This window comes from Manis pentadactyla, chromosome 6, assembly GCF_030020395.1.
Source record: "Manis pentadactyla isolate mManPen7 chromosome 6, mManPen7.hap1, whole genome shotgun sequence".
Taxonomy (NCBI): Eukaryota; Metazoa; Chordata; class Mammalia; order Pholidota; family Manidae; genus Manis; species Manis pentadactyla.
In genome coordinates, this window is record NC_080024.1 from 66,880,121 (window position 1) to 66,901,008 (window position 20,888).

Genomic DNA, 20,888 nt, shown 5'->3' on the forward strand with positions numbered 1-20,888 from the left:
AGAAAGTAACAAGAGCTAAAGAAGGACACTACATAATGATAAAGGGCTCAGTCAAACAAGAGGATATAACCATTCTAAATATATATGCACACAACACAGGAGCACCAGCATATGTGAAACAAATACTAACAGAACTAAAGGGGGATATAGACTGCAAGGCATTCATTCTAGGAGACTTCAACACACCACTCACCCCAAAGGATAGATCCACTGGGCAGAAAATAAGTAAGGACACGGAAGCACTGAACAACACAGTAGAGCAGATGGACCTAATAGACATCTATAGAACTCTACATCCAAAAGCAACAGGATATACATTCTTCTCAAGTGCACATGGAACATTCTCTGAATAGACCACATACTAGGCCACAAAAAGAGCCTCAGAAAATTCCAAAAGATTGAAATCCTACCAACCAACTTTTCAGACGACAAAGGCATAAAACTAGAAATAAACTGTACAAAGAAAGCAAAGAGGCTCACAAACACATGGAGGCTTAACAACACGCTCCTAAATAATCAATGGATCAATGACCAAATCAAAATGGAGATCCAGCAATATATGGAAACAAATGACAACAACAACACTAAGCCCCAACTTCTGTGGGACACAGCAAAAGCAGTCTTAAGAGGAAAGTATATAGCAATCCAAGCATATTTAAAAAAGGAAGAGCAATCCCAAATGAATGGTCTAATGTCACAATTATCGAAATTGGAAAAAGAAGAACAGATGAGGCCTAAGGTCAGCAGAAGGAGGGACATAATAAAGATCAGAGAAGAAATAAATAAAATTGAGAAGAATAAAACAATAGCAAAAATCAATGAAACCAAGAGCTGGTTCTTCGAGAAAATAAACAAAATAGATAAGCCTCTAGCCAGACTTATTAAGAAGAAAAGAGAGTCAACACAAATCAACAGTATCAGAAACGAGAATGGAAAAATCACGACGGACCCCACAGAAATACAAAGGATTATTAGAGAATACTATGAAAACCTATATGCTAACAAGCTGGGAAACCTAGGAGAAATGGACAACTTCCTAGAAAAATACAACCTTCCAAGACTGACCCAGAAAGAAACACAAAATCTAAACAGACCAATTACCAGCAACGAAATTGAAGCGGTAAAAAAAAAACTACCAAAGAACAAAACCCCCGGGCCAGATGGATTTACCTCGGAATTTTATCAGACATACAGGGAAGACATAATACCCATTCTTCTTAGAGTTTTCCAAAAAATAGAGGAGGAGGGAATACTCCCAAACTCATTCTATGAAGCTAACATCACCCTAATACCAAAACCAGGCAAAGACCCCACCAAAAAAGAAAACTACAGACCAATATCCATGATGAACGTAGATGCAAAAATACTCAACAAAATATTAGCAAACTGAATTCAAAAATACATCAAAAGGATCATACACCATGACCAAGTGGGATTCATCCCAGGGATGCAAGGATGGTACAACATTCGAAAGTCCATCAACATCATCCACCACATCAACAAAAAGAAGGACAAAAACCACATGATCATCTCCATTGATGCTGAAAAAGCATTTGACAAAGTTCAACATCCATTCATGATAAAAACTCTCAGCAAAATGGGAATAGAGGGCAAGTACCTCAACATAATAAAGGCCATCTATGATAAACCCACAGCCAACATTATATTGAACAGCGAGAAGCTGAAAGCATTTCCTCTGAGATCGGGAACTAGACAGGGATGCCCACTCTCCCCACTGTTATTTAACATACTACTGGAGGTGCTAGCCACGGCAATCAGACAAAACAAAGAAATATAAGGAATCCAGATTGGTAAAGAAGAAGTTAAACTGTCACTATTTGCAGATGACATGATACTGTACATAAAAAACCCTAAAGACTCCACCCCAGAACTACTAGAACTGATATCGGAATACAGCAAAGTTGCAGGATACAAAATCAACACACAGAAATCTGTGGCTTTCCTATATACTAACAATGAACCAACAGAAAGAGAAATCAGGAAAACAACTCCATTCACAATTGCATAAAAAAAAAAAAATACCTAGGAATAAACCTAACCAAAGAAGTGAAAGACTTATACTCTGAAAACTACAAGTCACTCTTAAGAGAAATTAAAGGGGACACTAACAGATGGAAACTCATCCCATGCTCGTGGCTAGGAAGAATTAATATCGTCAAAATGGCCATCCTGCCCAAAGCAATATACAGATTTGATGCAATCTCTATGAAACTACCAGCAACATTCTTCAATGAACTGGAACAAATAATTCAAAAATTCATATGGAAACACCAAAGACCCCGAATAGCCAAAGCAATCCTGAGAAAGAAGAATAAAGTAGGGGGGATCTCACTCCCCAACTTCAAGCTCTACTATAAAGCCATAGTAATCAAGACAATTTGGTACTGGCACAAGAGTAGAGCCACAGACCAATGGAACAGACTAGAGAATCCAGACATGAACCCAGACATATATGGTCAATTAATATTTGATAAAGGAGCCATGGACATACAATGGCGAAATGACAGTCTCTTCAACAGGTGGTGCTGGCAAAACTGGACAGCTACATGTAGGAGAATGAAACTGGACCATTGTCTAACCCCATATACAAAAGTAAACTCAAAATGGATCAAGGACCTGAATGTAAATCATGAAACCATTCAACTCTTGGAAGAAAACATAGGCAAAAACCTCTTAGACATAAACATGAGTGACCTCCTCTTGAACATATCTCCCCGGGCAAGGAAAACAACAGCAAAAATGAATAAGTGGGACTATATTAAGCTGAAAAGCTTCTGTACAGCAAAAGACACCATCAATAGAACAAAAAGGATCCCTACAGTATGGGAGAATATATTTGAAAATGACACATGCGATAAAGGCTTGACGTCCAGAATATATAAAGAGCTCACACACCTCAACAAACAAAAAACAAATAACCCAATTAAAAAATGGGCAGAGGAACTGAACAGACAGTTCTCCAAAAAAGAAATACAGATGGCCAACAGACACATGAAAAGATGCTCCACATCGCTAATTATCAGAGAAATGCAAATTAAAACTACAATGAGGTACCACCTCACACCAGTAAGGATGGCTGCCATCCAAAAGACAAACAACAACAAATGTTGGCGAGGCTGTGGAGAAAGGGGAACCCTCCTACACTGCTGGTGGGAATGTAAGTTAGTTCAACCATTGTGGAAAGCAGTATGGACGTACATCAAAATGCTCAAAACAGACTTACCATTTGACCCAGGAATTCCACTCCTAGGAATTTACCCTAAGAATGCAGCAATCAAGTATGAGAAAGATCAGTTCACCCCTATGTTTATTGCAGCACTATTTACAATAGCCAAGAATTGGAAGCAACCTAAATGTCCATCGATAGATGAATGGATAAAGAAGATGTGGTATTTATACACAATGGAATACTACTCAGCCATAAGAAAAGGGCAAATCCAATCATTTGCAGCAACATGGATGGAGCTGGAGGGTATTATGCTCAGTGAAACAAGCCAAGCAGAGAAAGAGAAATATCAAATGATTTCACATATCTGTGGAATATAAGAACAAAGGAAAAACTGAAGGAACAAAACAGCAGCAGAATCACAGAACTCAAGAATGGACTAACAGGTACCAAAGGGAAAGGGACTGTGGAGGATGGGTTGGTAGGGAGGGATAAGGGGTGGGGAGAAGTAGGGGGGTATTAAGATTAACATGCATGGGGGGGTAGGAGAAAAGGGAGGGCTGTACAACACAGAGAAGGCAAGTAGTGATTCTACAACATTCTGCTATGCTGATGGACAGTGACTGTAAAGGGGTTTATAGGGGAGACCTGGTATAGGGGAGAGCCTAGTAAACATAATATTCATCATGTAAGTGTAGATTAGTGATACCAAAAACAAAACAAAACAAAACAAACAAAAAAAAGGGCAGTTCCTGTGTAGTAACCTCCAGTGAGTTCTACACAAGGGTATAAAGGGCACATAAAAGTGTAGGCAAAGGGTCTGTTTGTGTTTATACAGAAGATCAAAGCCTAATTGGGCTACCCTGAAAATGAACTAAGATACGATATGAAAGAGAACTTCCAACATCAGCACTCTCTGGAAGACTCATGCCAGAAGATGATCATCAAAAAACCCCAACAAAGATCCACGCACTGCTACAGCTGTAGATGCACTCATCCCACCAGCTCCTGGACTTGCCGTGGGAATGAAGAAGGAGATATCTAAGCTGGCCTGTGCATACAGTAAAACAACAAATTTGACTGGATCTATACTGTTGGAACTCAACCAAGAATTAGGAGAAGTGCCAATTGTAGCGCTCCAAAATCTTACAACTACAGACTATTTACTGTTAAAAGAACATAAGGGATGTGAACATTCCCCAGGAATGGGTTGTTTTAATTTGTCTGATTTCTCGCAGACTGTTCAAGTTCAGTTGGACAATATCCACCATATCATAGATAAGTTTTCACAAATGCCTAAGGTGCCTAACTGGTTTCCTTGGTTTCACTGGAGATGGCTGGTAATTACAGGTATGCTTTGGTTATGTAACTGTACTCCTATTATGTTAATGTGTGTGCGCAATTTAAGTAGTAGCTTAAAACCTATACATGCTGAAGTTACTCTACAAGAAGATATGTCGAAGAAATAATCAATCTTCCCATGTTTTCTTCCGCCTGCTACTTCTATAGCTTTTCTTCTTCCTTCCTAATTACAACCCTTAAATAGAATTCGTGCCTCATATCAAATTTACCGAGTATCATAATTCTTCCAAGTGGTAAAGATACCTCAAGACAAATGCTGGGCATAGAAGCTACAGGGCATAAATATGCAAGGAAATAAAAAGCTAACCATTTCAAACAATAAGGCTTCTCTCTCACTTACCAACTTTACATTTCCCTGTATGGCCCCGGAAGATGACTGGTTAGCCAGAGACGGGTAAGATTCCTCAAGGGAGGAACAACCTAAGACAGGCACAGTCGCAGGGGGGTCATCAGGTGAGAAATTGGGGATCAACAGAGGTGAGGCTTAGAACCTCAACCCCCGTTCTGAGAGAAATCTTCTCCATACGTGGATGTTTTATTGCCCTTGTCTAGCTTGGATTAATGCATAGTCTACAGGCACACACCTGATCATCTACATTTGCTCTCTTACAACACTAAACTATGTTTTCTACCTTTATCTTGTATCTACCTACCACTTCAGCATTTTATTAAAAATAATAATAATAAAGAGAGAAATGTGGTATCCACATATAAATCAAGTATAAAAACCAAATGAGTATTCATATTTGAACTGACTGTTTATAGTTCATAATGCATGAGCAAAACAGAAAGTTTCTGTGATGACTGCCCTTGTACTGTTTGTTCACTATGTAACTTATTCATTATGTAAGAATTTGTTCTCCATGTAAGAACTTGTTTGTTATGCCTCAGAAGATTGGAGACTGATGAAAATTAGGCTTGGGGTGGATTAATGATTGTACATTGAGCATTGACTCCCCTATACAGAATTTTATTGTCGTTAACAACCATTTTATCAATAAATATGAGAGATGCCCTCACAAAAAAAAAAAAAAAAAAAAAAAAAAAAGGACAGACTTCCAATAGTAAAATAAATAAGTAACCGGGATGTAATGTATAGCATAAGGAATATAGTCAAGTTATTGTAACAGCTTGGTAGGGTGATAGCTGGAACCTAGAATTATGTATATAAATGTTTTATCACTGTGTTGTACACTTGAAACTAATGTAATGTAATACTGTGCGTCAACTACCCTTCAATAAAAAAAATAATTATCTTAAAATAAATAAATAAATAAATAAATTACTCTAAGTTAAAAAAAAAGAAGAAATTCAGATGGCCAACAGGTACATGAAAAGATGCTCCACATTGCTAATTATCAGGGATATGCAAATTAAAACCACAGTGAGATATCACCTCACAGCAGTTAGGATGGCCAACATCGAAAAGACTATGAACAAATGCTGGCCAGGATGCAAAGAAAGGGGAACCCTCCTATATTGCTGGTGGGAATGTAAACTAGTTCAACCATTGTGGAAAGCAATATGGAGGTTCCTCAAAAAACTCAAAATAGAAATACCATTTGACCCAGGAATTCCACTCCTAGGAATTTACCCAAAGAAAACAAGTTATCAGATTCAAAAAGACACATGTACCCCTATGTTTATTGCTGCACTATTTACAATAGCCAAGATATGGAAGCAAACTACGTGTCCATCTAGTAGATGAATGGATAAAGAAGATGTGGTTCATATACAGAATGGAATACTATTCGGCCAAAAGAAAGAAACAAATCCTACCATTTGCAACAACATGGATTGAGGTAGAAGGTATGATGTTAAGTGAAATAAATTAGGCAGACAAAGACAAATACCAAATGATTTCCCTCATTTGTGGAGTATAACGACGAAGTAAAACTGAAGAAACAAAATAGCAGCACACTCACAGACTCCAAAAAGGGAGTAGCGGTTTCCAAAGGGGAGGGGTGCGGGAGGATGAGTGGGGAGGGAGGGAGAAGGAGATTGTGGGGTATCATGATTGGTGCACATGGTGTGTTGGATCACGGGGAAGACAATGTAGCACAGAGAAGACAGGCAGGGACTCTGTGGCATCTTACCACACTGATGGACACTGACTGCAATGGGGTGTGGGGGGGGATTTGATAATAAGGGTAGTAATCACATTGTTTTTCTTATGAAGCCTTCATAATAGTGTATATCAATCCTTACTAAAAAAAAACTCAGAATGAGATATCACTTCACACCATTTAGGATAGCCAATATCCAAAAGACAAGGAACAACACATGCTGGGCAGGATGTGGAGAAAGGGGAACCTTCATACACTGCTAGTGCGATTGTAAATCAGTTCAACCATTGTGGAAAGCAATATGGAGGTTCCTCAAAAAGCTAAAAATAGAAATGCCATTTGACCTGGGAATTCCACTCCGAGGAATTTATCCAAAGAAAACAACTGCTCAGATTCAAAAAGACATATGCACCCCTATGTTCACTGCAGCACTATTTACAATAGCCAAGAAATGGAAGCAACCTAAGTCTCCATCAGTAAATAAATGGATAATGAAGAGGTGGTACATATATACAATGGATTATTATTCAGCCATAAAAAGAAAATAGATCCTACTATTTGCAACATGGATGGAGCTACAGGGTATTATGGTCAGTGAAACAAGCCAGGCAGAGAAAGACAAGTACCAAATGATTTCCATCATTTGTGGAGTGTAACAATGATGCAAAACTGAAGGAACAAAACAGCAGTAGACTCAGAGTCCAAAAAGGGAGTACTGGTAACCGAAGAGGAGGGGTGGGGAAGGGTGGGTGGGGAGTGGGGGAGAAGGGGCTTGAGGGGTATTATGATTGGTACACCTAGTGTGTGTGGAGGGGGTCACGGGGAAGACAGGGTAGCACAGAGAAGACAAGTTGTGACTCTGTGGCATCTTACTATAGTGTTGGACAGTGACTTCAGTGGGGTATGGGGGCGGGTGCTGAAAATCTGGGTGAATGTAGTAACCACAATGTTTTTCATGTGAAACCTTCAGAGAAGTGTGTATCAGTGATACCTTAATAATAATAATAAAAAAGATACAGTACTAAAAGCAAGACCACAGTGCATATTAAGAATCAAAATGAATGCAAAGGAATTATAAAGAGCAACACTTTCAACTCTTGGGCCATTTCTGTTTATTTTAGATTATGTAGTTTACTTATCACCGTGTAAAAGAATTTCCCTTATGTTCACTGACCTTTTTGGGAGGTGAGGAAGGATGTGGCATAAGCCTATTAGTTAGGTACTGAGTTTATTAGTATGACGTTAAAGTTAAAAAACAAACTCCAGAACATTTTACTTGTAAAAACTTAAGTTTAAGATAATGCTGTCTTGCTGCTTTTTATTTGAAATTTATAGATTTTATACCAATGGATTTCATGTGAAACCTTTATATTGAAGAAAATTTCTAGGCCATCATGAATATAAGACTTGAAATAAAGAATATAACTAGTCCTGAAATAGGTCCCCTTTAGATATTTTCATTTCATATTACTAGTTTCCTAAACAGTTTAAGTTCAACACCCTCTGTTTTCCAATAAAAGTGCCATTACCACAACTTTTAATTCCAGAATAAGGACAGTAAAATGGTATCCTGAAATGAATCTGTGGTGTTCTTTTTCACTGTTTCCTGAGTATGAAACTCACCAGTTAGTTCCTCTATTGTACTCTTCTTTCTGTATTGCCAGGTAATCTGCTTCCTACCATACACATACAAAATTTCTGCTCATATAACTGTTTATTTATTGCCATTTTGCCACAAGTCAGCATTCGTGTTTCTGTATACTCTGTAACAATGGCCCCATTTCTTGTTGCATGACCAAGCAAGGTGAACAGACCTCTCTAACCGAGACCAGTATGACAGAAGTCATGCAAAAAAAAAAAAATCTGCTAAGTTCCTTAATCAGGGCAGTGGTTTCATTCTCTGGTGGTCTGTGTTCTATCTTCCACTATGCCCTCTGACAGCCTCCAGTATTATAGCTCTGCATCTGTTGGAAGGTTATTCTTGACTATCAATCTTCTCAGGCTCAAACAGTCACAAAAAGCAGAATTTCCTATCTTTTAACAGCAAAGGGAGAAAGGCCCAAGAAGATTGTCCAGACTCACCAAGACCATATATACAGGTGGGCCTGACAGTCAGAATTCTTCAGAGGTCTTTTGTTTTCTTTCAGGAAGTTAGAAAAAGAAAAAAAGATTCTGTATTTATTTACTTTTTAAACTCATGTGTAACTCTCTCAAACAAGGTTTTAAATATGATGATGATGAACACCACAGTGTTGTAGAAAGCGTTTTGACTGTTCCCAATTAAAAACTGTAAGAAGGCAATTAAATTTATTAACTGGATATAAGACACAGCTCTGCCTAAAAAAGAATATATAGGTGCACGAAAAAGTCCATTCTGACTAATGTTCTGAGTGCTAATTGAAGGCCTGTACTGTAACAGATGCCAAACTGTGTGATCTCTAATATAAGAATATGTTGTGGATCCTCTTTCCGCATTATGATCCAGAATACAGTAGGCAGGGGAGATCCTGCTAGAAACAAATCTATCATTTTGGGAGCTCCTAGGTACTAATAAAGGGCCAAATCTCCTTAACTGCTGAAACCAGTAAGGGCAAGATATGTTTCCATAGCACGACTTTGAGGAACATGCTCTAGAACGCCACATCACTTGTCAGCACAACTTCCGGGCCACTACAGCAGGGGCAAAATTAGTATTTACCTCTTCAGTGAAAACATATTATAAATACATAAATAATAATAAATAAAGAGTGCCATTCATTCAATTTCTCATCCCTTCTATTAATATTCAAGCACTGACCATTTAGTACCAAAAGAATCTTTACACCAAATTCAAGAGAGACTCTATGATAATTGCTTATGGTTGAAAATGTAAGTTTTTTTTTTACTACCTCTATCTTTTAAAAATATGTAAGCTACACAGCATCCTTAAGTTTTATAAGCAGAGAATAGATCTTAACACAAGAGATCTTAAAGACTACAAAATACAAGACAAAAAACTACTTATTAGGTAGAGAATAAACGACAAAGATTTCCTAGATGATGTGGGAAGAGACAATGTCTTAAACCAAAATATTCCAATTATCCTGACACCACTCTGAAGAATTAAATATCAGTAGGTTCACCTCCTACACTACTGGTGGGAATGTAAATTGGTTCAACCACTGTGGAAAGCAGTATGGAGGTTCCTCAAAAAGCTAAAAATAGAAATACCATTTGACCCAGGAATTCCACTTCTAGGAATTGACCCTAAGAATACAGCAGCCCAGTTTGAAAAAGACAGTTGCACCCCTATGTTTATTGCTGCACTATTTATAATAGCCAAGAAATGGAAGCAACCTCAGTGTCCTACAGTAGATGAATGGATAAAGAAGAGGTAATACGTACACACAATGGATTATTATTCAGCCATAAAAATAAAACAGATCCTTCCATTTGCAACAACATGGATGGAGCTGGAGGCTATTATGCTCAGTGAAATAAGCCAGGTGGAGAAAGACAAGTACCAAATGATTTCACTCATATGTAGAGTATAAGAACAAAGAAAAAACTGAAGGAACTAAACAGCAGCAGAATCACAGAACCCAAGAATGGACTAGCAGTTACCAAAGGGAAAGGGACTGGGGAGGATGGGTGGGAAGGGAAGGACAGGGTGGGGGGAAAAGAAAGGAGGCATTACGATTAGCATGTATAATGGGGATGGAGGCATGGGGAGGGCTGTGCAACACAGAGAAGACAAGTAGTGACTCCACAGCATCTTACTACGCTGATGGACAGTGACTGTAATGGGGTTTGTGGGGTGGCCTTGGTGAAGGGGGGAGCCTAGTAAACATAATGTTCCTCATGTAATTATACATTAATGATACAAAAAAAAAATATATATATATATATCAGTAGGTTCAGGGTCTACAACTTACAATCATTAATATAGACTACTTTTTAGTTTGTTTGTTTTTTAATGCAAGAGACTCAACAACACCTCACTTTTTACAGGAACTTCACATAAGACATACACTATACCTTCTGTTTGTAAATAAGGATAGATAGCCAGACTTGTGAACACCAAGAAATTATGTAAACAGTCTCATTAAGCTGCAGCATGACAGAGAAGGAAATGAAATCATAAGAATTAAAGACGAATGCAGAAACAAACTGTGCATTTTTCTAAATGATACAGAGCAAATCAGCACCTAAACTTGAGAATAGAATGTTCTACTTAAGGTAATACTGAAAGGAATGTTAAAGACTTTAATGAGTTAGCAATACATAATGGAAAAAGCTCTATATTTAAATCCAGCAAACCTGAGTTTGAGGCCTAGTTCCCTGATGTAGTAAATCTCCTTGATTATCATTATTTGTAAAATGGAGAAAATCGTATTATAGGGTTATTGTGAGGATCTGAAAAGACTATAAATGGTTTTCACATTTGTTAACCTTGAAAAACTTAGTACTGATATTAACTATTCCTTAGATTAGTCAAGAACAGAAAGATAGGCTCAGTTTAATATCTGATTGCTTTCTACACAGGTTTGAAGGTAATCTCACCCCATTACTTTTAGAGTGTCAGGCCTGATATCTGTAATAAATGGTATTATTGACATATTTCATATATAATATAAATATTTACTTAAAACAAAGTTATTACCATTCAGATAATATCACATGAAACTACTAGTCATGTTAACTTCACATGTCTAAGTAAGAGAAGTTTCTCAAACAAGCAAGATGCTCCTGAATCTAAACAGTGCATGAAGGGGAAATAATGCATTCTCCTAAAGTTTCTTAGTCTATGTTATTCTCTTCGATTACCATCCTCCCCACTCTGTCCCCTTCCCTAGAGACATGGTATTTACTTACCATGATATATGGACAACTAGTTTTTTAAAAACCCAAGAAACAAAGAAGGAGAAGGGTAAATTACTGCAAATTAATAACAAGGAAAAGTCAAGCAGTTCTGTGGTAAAAGAACAAAGCATGAAGATAAAACACATTAAAAAATTATATATATATTATATTTTAAAACACAAAAACCTTGCATTTATATTCATTTTAGTTGAATTTCACACCAACTATTTTTAGAGTCTCTGCTCATTTTGTATGTGTAAGAATTATCAGAAATATGCATGTATTCTTACCTTTAGATTTGGGAATTAGCTCTCCACAACTGAGTATCCGCACCTCAGCAAATGGTTTGCTAGCTGCGTCTGTTTTCTGGTTTTCTATCTCTCTTACAACTTCTTGACCGGAAATCACTTGACCAAAAACAACATGATGGCTAAAGAGCCAAGTAAAGATGATTAAATAAAAGCTTATTTTAATGTAATTTAAACTAGGTCATAAAATAAGTTGAAATGATTTTTACCCATCTAAATGAGGAGTTGGTTTCGTTGTTCTTTGGAAGTCGTCAGATAGAAGAATAAAAACAAAGTCAGAGAAAAATAAAGTTAGCATCTCTAAAAAGGAAAAGAAAATAACTGCATTGGAAACAAGGTTGCAAACAAAGAAATCATATTAATGTTAACACAGTAGAATCTTGCTACATTAACTTTAAGTAGAACAAAATGTAAAATGCTTTACACATAATGTATTTTCAAAAACCTGTTCTGATTTTAAGAGTAATACCTACTTATTATTGAAAACTTACATGTAATTTAAGTTGACATTGTGGTGTTACTTCTACCCATCCATGTTTCCTGCATGTGACTGGGTTCTTACTGCACATTAATGGTTGTATAATGTTCTACTGTATGGACATATCATCCTTTATACCATTCCCCCAGTTTATTGGTTTAACACTAGTACTTTTTAATCTTAACATTTTAAAAGTTAAAATACAGGTCAAATAGTAGTCCCCCTTTACCTGTGGCTCTACTTTCTACGATTTCAGGTACCCACAGTCTGGAAGCAGAAGATCCTCCTTCTGACATTATCATTAGATGGTCAACCTAATGTGGTAACCTAATTGGTCAACCAATTAGTGGTAACCTAATGCTATGTCATAATGCCTATGTCATTCATTTATGTCATCTCATCATTTAGGATTTTATCATCAAGAAGAACAGTGGGTAGAGAGCAGTAAGATATTTTGAGAGATCAATTTAATACAGTATATTGTTATGATCATTCTACTTTATGTTTTGTTAATCTCTTACTATGCCTAATTTATAAATGAAACTTTATCATAGCTATGTTTGTATAGGAGAAAACATAGTATATATACTACTATCCAGTTTTAGGCATCCACTGGGGTCCTGATATATCCCCTGTGGATAAGGGGGGATTACTATATCATGAGGCCTTCAATTTGCTGGACCTGAACAGAAATGGTCTGTATAATGCTTATAAAATTTTTAATTAGCTGCTAACATTTAAAATTTTGGACACTTTTACATAAAAATCCAGATTTCAGATTTTTTAGAAACCTGGAAGATATGGCACCTGGCATGAGCAATAACAGGTCAGGCTGACTATTCCCTGGTCTTCTTTAATACAGGGACTCTTGTCCCAACAGAGTTTATCTCCCTAAGATCTACAAGTGTCTGAGTTTGTTACTCCTGACATATAGTAATCTTCACATTGAAGAAAGAGATCTGGTTTAAAACTTTGGACAAAACCAAAAATAAGCAAAAAGTCTTTTTTTTTTGCAAACAAAGTAATTTAAAATATCTTTTATCCCTCCCACATCATAAAGATTTCTAGTTAAGAAGCTGCTACTTTAGTAGTGAGAACATACTTGTACACAGATTGATTTTTAAAAATCTGAATAGAAAAGGCATTAGAAATTTGGAAGAAGAACCTTTGGTTAAGGCACACACAATACTAATGAAAAATTCAAACATGTACATTATTTATAAAAGTTCACCTTACTTTTAAAACCAGTAATCTATTGCTATTTTTTTCACTGTAACAACTATGCTCTGAACTTGCTAAAAACACCCAGAAATGTAAAAACCTAGTGTACTTATGTACATTTGTATTACATGTTACATTCAATGTGTCTATGTAATTTGCATCTAGATACAATTGATTCTTGCTTCAAAGATTCCATATGTACAACTTTTTATTTGTAACCCCTAAACTAATAATCAGTGCCTTCATGATCATTCTCACATTAGTGAAAAAGTATGCTGATGAGGAGTGGAAAAACTGGAGCTCCTGTACAGTGCTGGTGGGAATGCAAAATAATGCAATCACTGTGGAAGTTTGGTGGTTCCTTAAGAACTAGCCACAGGCTTACCATATGACCCAGCAACTCTACACCTAGGTATATACCCAAAAAACTGAAAACACGATCTCAAGAAAATGTGTGTGCCGATATACAGCGGAGTATGATTTCTAACACGTACAAGGTGGCAACGACCCAAACATCCACCAACAGGTGAATAAGGATAAATGAGATGTGCTGTGTACTTACAATGGAAGGACAGTCAGTCATTAAAAGGAATGGAGTTCTGATACATGCTACAGCATGGGTAGGCCTTGAAAACATGCTGAGCAAAATGAGCCAGACACAAAAGGGAAAATATTATATGATTCCACTTCTATATGTAGAATAGGCACATTCATACAGACAGAATGTGCAGAGGCTGGGGGGAAGCAGAAATGGTTAGTTTCTGGGATGATAAAATAACTTTGGAAATTGTGGTGACAGTCGCATAGCACTGTGAATGTAATTCATATCACTGAATTGTATACTTACAAATGTTTAAAATGGCATATTTTATATATGTTATCACAATAAAAAGAATTATCTTTTAAAAGATAATAAAACTGAAACTGTTTCCTTTAATAAACAATAGAACACATAAATAAACGAGGGTGATCTAGAAAGAAGAAATAAGGAGAAACCAACACAGCAAAGATTCTGGCAATATACATGAAGGATTGTATGAACTTAACATATATGGTTTGGTTAGCACAAACATTTTACTTAAAAAAAGAAAAGGAAAATAAATGATACTACTCAGTATTGCTGAGCATCTTACATACATATTGCTGACAGCAGAGAAACTATACTTCCTTTTGGGAAGTCAATACAGCAATATATACAGGAAGACCTAAAAATGCGTAAATATTTCACTAATTTCTGGCAATTTATATAAAAAAATAATTTAAAATGCATCAAACAATAAGTACAATAATGTTCATTACAGCAGTCTGAAAGAAGGGACTAACAAAATGTTTAAAAATGAGATTAACAACGGGGATGTGGGGGGGACTTGGTGAAGGGGGGAGCCTAGTAAACATAATGTCCTTCATGTAATTGTAGATTAATGACACCAAAATAAAATATATATATATATATATATATATATATATATATATATGTAAAAAAAAAATGAGATTAACAAAGCACAGTGCATTCAAACAGTGGATTAAAATGAAGCTATTAAAATGTTGTAATATTTAATGGTGTACAGAGATTTACATTATATCCAAAGTTAATTATAGTGAATATTTAACACTTTGCCTACATTTTTAATGCATAGAAAGATGCTCTGAGAATGGGAGTGATTTTCTTCTTTTTCATCTGTGTGTTTTAATTTTTGTACAACAAATGTGATTTAAGTTGTTTTCACTGAAAAAAAAACAAGACAAGACATACAGGTAATTGAATAAACTATAGTACAGAAACGCAATAGAGTACTATGCAGCTGCAAAAAAGAATAAGAAGATCTCTATGAACTGATATGGAGTAATTTCCAGGATTCACTGTTAAGTGAAAAGAACAAAATATTATATATACTATCTATCACATGAGAAAAAAAGGAAAAGTAAGAAAATATATATGCATCTGTTTATTAGTTGACATTCTATTAAGGAACAGCTTTTCCTTCTTCCTTTTATTTATTCATTTATAATTTATATCTATATGGACTCCTGGATTTCTATTTCACTTAACAATTTAATACTGTCATTAATTTTGATGCTGTTATTGTCTTAATTTGGACAGTGGGAACCCCAGCCCTTCAAGCTGGCTTCTGTGTCATCTTGACAAGTCTTAACATCATTTGAAAACTTAAACAGTAAAGTCAACTCCCTTTTCAATAATTTTCCCCTCTTCATCAATTCTTTGTTCTTCCTATTTTAAAGAAATCCCCTTTATGGATCTCTCTTCTTTTTATTAGTGATCAGTGGCAGGCACACAGAGAAATGACAAACCAAAAAATGGATATTTTAAATGATCAGACCATAAATACTTACATGAAGAATTGTGAACCATTTGTATCCTTCCCTCTGTTGGCCATTGACAAAAGAAATTCTTTGTTGTGTTTGACAGCAAAACTTTCATCTATAGAGAAGCAAAGTTTTCAGTTACATTATAAGTATGACCTCCAAAAAAACTTCATATGCTCTCTTCATATCTTGTGTTCATAGCATCTGCTCCTTAGTGCCAGACAAAATTAAGATAAATCAGGTTAAAAGAAGAGAATCAAATAGTAACCAATTCCCTCCATCTTCTTAGACTACATTATTTCTACTTTTCAATCTCTTGCTATAAAATCCAATTACTATTTTGTTTTCTTCTTTTCCATTTGTTTGTCCTTTACATGTTTTTGGAAAAGATAACAGTTTCTTTGCTTATTTAAACAAAAAATGAAATTTTCCTAAAAAAGCAACAGAAAGAAGTCAGATAGGATTCTTTTTACATATCTGTTTCACCTCTAAGCTCAAAAAGGCATGTGTAATATTCTAAGCTCAAAGAGGCATTCATTAATTTAATGTCTGCCACAGCATCACTTATTTCAAGATAGCAGTTTGGCCTCAAATCTTGGACTATAATGAGAACAAAGCAAGTGGAATGTGAAACAAAACTTCACTGAATCCCTAAAGTAAAAGATGGGAAATATGAAAACATCTATACATAAAATTTTTCATAAGAAAATCAACCCCCATATTAGTTGAAAGTAGTCAGATATTAGTTTATAGTTTAATGAACAATCTTATTGTTCAAACATATATGTTTTCATATATATATATATATATATATATATATATATATATATGAAAAATCGAGTGAATAAAACAGAAAACATTTAAAAAAATTTTAATGTAAACATTTTTACCTTCAAAAAATCCACCGTAAATAGATTCTCCTCCTCGCCCATTTCCTAAGAATAAAAAACACGGACTCTTAGATCTCTCAGTAATCTCCTTGAAGTTGCTACCTAAACAAAATGCTTCTTACAAAGCAGATGCTTGAATGACTGTGAATCAATAATACTCAAAGGTTCAGAGCAAATACATAAAAGATTTTAAAGTCAATACTGACAAGATCCTAAATTACTTTCCCTTCCCTTTTGATAAAATAGTTAAGACTGTGACAAAGCCTATCACAATTATGTGGAAAAAAGAATATTCAGATTCTAATGATTATGCAGGTCTTTTAGCAAAAATTACAGGCCTATTTTCAAAATGACTTTAAAAATAGTTTTTTTTTACAATAAAAAAACTTTTACAATAAAAAAGTACTGATAAAAACTATTATAGTTATGGATTATTAGTTGTGACAAAATCAAACACAGACATTGATAGTTTACTAGATGTTTTGGTTTTTATTCAGAAGCAAATTTCTGAAATTAATTTATCTATCAAAAGTAAAATTATTTCCTAATAATTTTTTTTATCTTCTGATTTTTGACCAAATACTAAATGGGGTGAGAAGAAAACTAGACTAGTATTTCTAGAGACTTGTCTAACATTGAGATCTATGATATTCAACAAAGAATATATATATATGATTTTCTTTTATGGGAATCAAACTCTTACCTTCACTGAAGTCACCACCTTGAACCATAAAATCTTTGACAACTCTGTGAAAGAGACAACTCTTATAGTGTAATGGCTTCTGAGTAGATTTCCCTGTCCCTTTTTCACCTACAGAGAAGAAAATTTATTAGGTCATTTAGTAGAAAGGAAATCAAGGAAGGAGTATTAAAGCAAAATTAGTGATGAAAGCTTTTGGCCTTGTAAAATATACCTCTCTTGAACCATGCAGACTTCTTTGAACATAGAATCTTCACTCCCCTCAAGTAATTTTCTAAAAAATTCATTTAAAACCTACCCATGTTTTTCTGGACAGTGTAGAAATATATAAATCAATTTCTGATAAAATTCCACTACAACTAAAATTTCTAAGAACTACTTTCTACTTTCACATTCTATTCAATGTTGCATAATCTGCATGTTAAGAAAAGGAAGTTATATGCATGAGGAAGTCTAAAATATGTTAAAAATGAAAACAAACCATAGTCAAATGAAACTACGGATTATCAGGGGAACTGAAATGTCAACAAACCTGTACAAAGACAACGAAAGTTCTCACATGTTTTGGGGCACACATCAGAAAATAATTCAAAGACAACTCTTCCAGCTGAAAAAGAAGGCAGTTCGTTTAAACTTCTTTACTAATTTAAAAAAGTAAGTACTTATTTATAAACAGGAACATTATTTTCTTACCAGGTTGATTATTAATGGCAATGTCAAAAAAGCATCGAGGACGCTGTACCTTTATTCCCATGGCTTCAGTACTTCAACCTATGAATAAAACACAGTTTCAGGCAAACAGACTTAAACAGCAAAGATTTTTTTAAAAATTTCTGGAAAAATAAATTCTGTGGAACGTAAACTAGAAATGTAGTTTGAATTTATTTGGATATTTATTTCTATGATATAAATCACGTATATTCTTTTCTTTCAGAGATTAGACTGCATCTTGTGAAGCAGATAGAAAGGCATAAAAGGAAAGGCTTAGCCATTACATAATAAAATTTCTATTTTAACCAAATATAGATTACCACCACAAAGTAGAAAACTATACTAAGTCTGTTATGACTAGTGAACTCAACAAGCAAATTACCTTTAAATAGAGAAAAATCAAGGATAAACTCATCCAATCTTTTTGCTCCTAGAAAATGAAAATGAGTTTCGATTAAAACAGTAGTTTTTAAAAGGAAAACAATGAAACTCCTAAAAAAACACCAAAAATATATCATTGAGGAATAAAGTGGGATATTTTAACTGTAGTAATATACGGCAGATTTATATTTGGAGTAAAAGCACAATATTAAGCTTACTGATATACTGGTGTAAAACATTAAGCTTACTGATATACTGGTGTAAAACAATAAATACCAGTAAGAGAGATAATCTATGTAACAGTTTAAGAACAGACATTCTTTTCATAAGGCATTTATTTTAAAGACTTAAAATGTTTGAATCTTAATACTTGGTTTGGAGTAACAGGGTAAGGTGAAGAGCAGAAGAAACAAAGGCACTTAGTGTAAATAGCATCCAAAATGATGGACTACAAAATTGACAGTTTCACTTGGTTCAAATAGAGACTAACTGAAATGTATATGCTTTCCTGAAAATTATCATATCTAAGCTGTTAGCTCAGCAAGCAGTGCACGCATAACATTTTAGGCCCAGGGTAGCTCTGAAAGATCTCTATTCTCCATTCTCAAGATTCCTCCCTTAATCAATTTTAATTAAAATTTTTATTGAGACAATTATATATTTACATAGAGTTGTGGGAAATACAGAATGATATAGAGTGTTATTTACCCAATTTCCTCCAGTGGTAGCATTTTATGAAACTACAATCCATTTATCCTATTCACATTTCCCTGGTTTTAGTTGTACTCATTTGTGTACATGTGTACTTACTTATAGTTCACAATTCTATCACATGTGTAGGTTCATATATCTACTATTCCTTATCACTTTTACATACACACAAACTGCAAGTCAGAAAATTCAATAATAAAAGAAAGACTTTCCCCAAATTACCAACAATCTGAAAAACCCGAATTATACGTATTCATTTAATGTTGATTATGTTTGAGATAGGGATTAAATTACATAAAAGATAGATTATGTTCTATTCAAATTCAGCCCAAGTGTTAGTCTATTCACATTTGATATCATTGCATGGATAAGAGGGAAAAATAACCCCATTTTCTCATAACTTCCCCCATTTTTTATTTCTAACAGATATAACGGATACTATAATTTGTTTCACATGAAACAAAGCAAAAAAACATACCTTTCAACCCTCCAGTAGACTACAGACATAGACTACCTAAGAACAAAACATCAAAAGTAGTTAGCAATTTCAGTATATTGCTAAGTTTGCTGCATTAAGTTTTAAATTGTGTAGAATTTCAATTCCTGCCTATTTGAAATTGAGAATACATCCATAAACCCAAGGAAACTAACTATCTTGGCTTTAAAACATTAAATTACTACTTAGTATCTGATAATCCTTTATCTAAATTTTTGTAAGCCTTCAAAGTCTCTACTTTCGGGGTAGAAGAAGGAGAGAGAAGTTGAACCATTTGTTTACTTTCCTCCAAAAAAAACTACAGCTATTTGCTTAACCACAATATCCCAGGTGCAGATTTCTATTCTTACAAAGTGAGTACTACAGTATAGATAGTACGCCCCCAAACACCAAATGGTATACAATTACAGCTGACTTCCTACTGTGTTTTTGAAAAAAAACTCTAGTTTGAAAAACAGGCAAAAGTTGTGAAAGCTCAGGAAAATAATTCCTAATTACCCTCAGTCTCTGATGGTTTTCCAAGTTTCTCAATTCTAAGTCACAATGTAAACAGTCCTATACTTTCAGGACTTTGAAATTACAATGAATACCACAACTAATTTATGGATTTAGGAACATAAAGTGTAATAGGATAGTGATTTGTTCTGTTCCTGGATATGAACACTGCTTACACAGCTGAGTTCACGTTGGAAAAATGTTGACCTACACTTAAGAATTTGTGTAGTTACTGATATTCTATGGTATACTCCAGTAAACACTTTGTTTTACTAAAACTAATATATCTTAAATAACTCTTTCTCTATCCCTAGTTCTCTCAGAACTCAGTAAACATTATCACTGTCCAACCCAGCTAAGGCTGAAACCTTGGAGCCACCTTTGGTTCCAGTGTCTTTCAAAGTTCATTATCCAAGCAATCAGAAAGCCAGTTTGCCATGAGTTTCAACAATTATCCCAAAGCTCTATTTTTACAATTATTATAATTTCTTATCTGGACTACTGCAATAGCCTCCTAACTGGTTTCCCTGCTTTTACTTAGTCCTGGTAATGTCAATTCCCCAGAAATAACCAGAGTGCACTGTAAAAACTGCCAACCTTATCCTATCATTCCTCTGCCTAATATTTTCTAATGTCTTACATGGATTTTAAGACCCTAAACTAGTGTTGTCCAACAGAAAGATGAGCCACATGTGTAGCCACATTTTAAAAAAAA

General features: G+C 34.9%; 1 protein-coding gene and 1 long non-coding RNA gene across 6 annotated transcripts in view; one reads left to right on the forward strand and one right to left on the reverse strand.

Moving 5' to 3' along the window:
- Positions 1–20,888, reverse strand: part of PPIG (peptidylprolyl isomerase G) — a 46,661-nt gene that overhangs the window by 14,259 nt on the left and 11,514 nt on the right. For 2 of the 5 annotated variants that reach the window (XM_036888061.2, XM_057503928.1), the window contains exons 2-8: positions 18,073–18,150; positions 17,912–17,986; positions 17,383–17,490; positions 16,680–16,724; positions 15,817–15,904; positions 11,975–12,004; positions 11,748–11,887 (exon numbers count right to left, since the gene is read on the reverse strand). In XM_036888061.2, the coding sequence (XP_036743956.2) occupies positions 11,748–11,887; positions 11,975–12,004; positions 15,817–15,904; positions 16,680–16,724; positions 17,383–17,490; positions 17,912–17,986; positions 18,073–18,133 (547 nt within the window). In that variant the 5' untranslated portion in view covers positions 18,134–18,150. Of the gene's footprint in view, positions 1–11,747; positions 11,888–11,974; positions 12,005–15,816; positions 15,905–16,679; positions 16,725–17,382; positions 17,491–17,911; positions 17,987–18,072; positions 18,151–18,472; positions 18,521–19,660; positions 19,697–20,888 lie in introns of all 5 variants that reach the window. The other 3 variants (XM_057503927.1, XM_036888056.2, XM_036888059.2) reach the window with 3 other exon arrangements.
- LOC130684116 (uncharacterized) lies at positions 14,045–15,809 on the forward strand. Its single transcript, XR_008998272.1, has 2 exons — positions 14,045–14,820; positions 14,971–15,809. It is a non-coding gene; the product is annotated as an uncharacterized LOC130684116 (long non-coding RNA).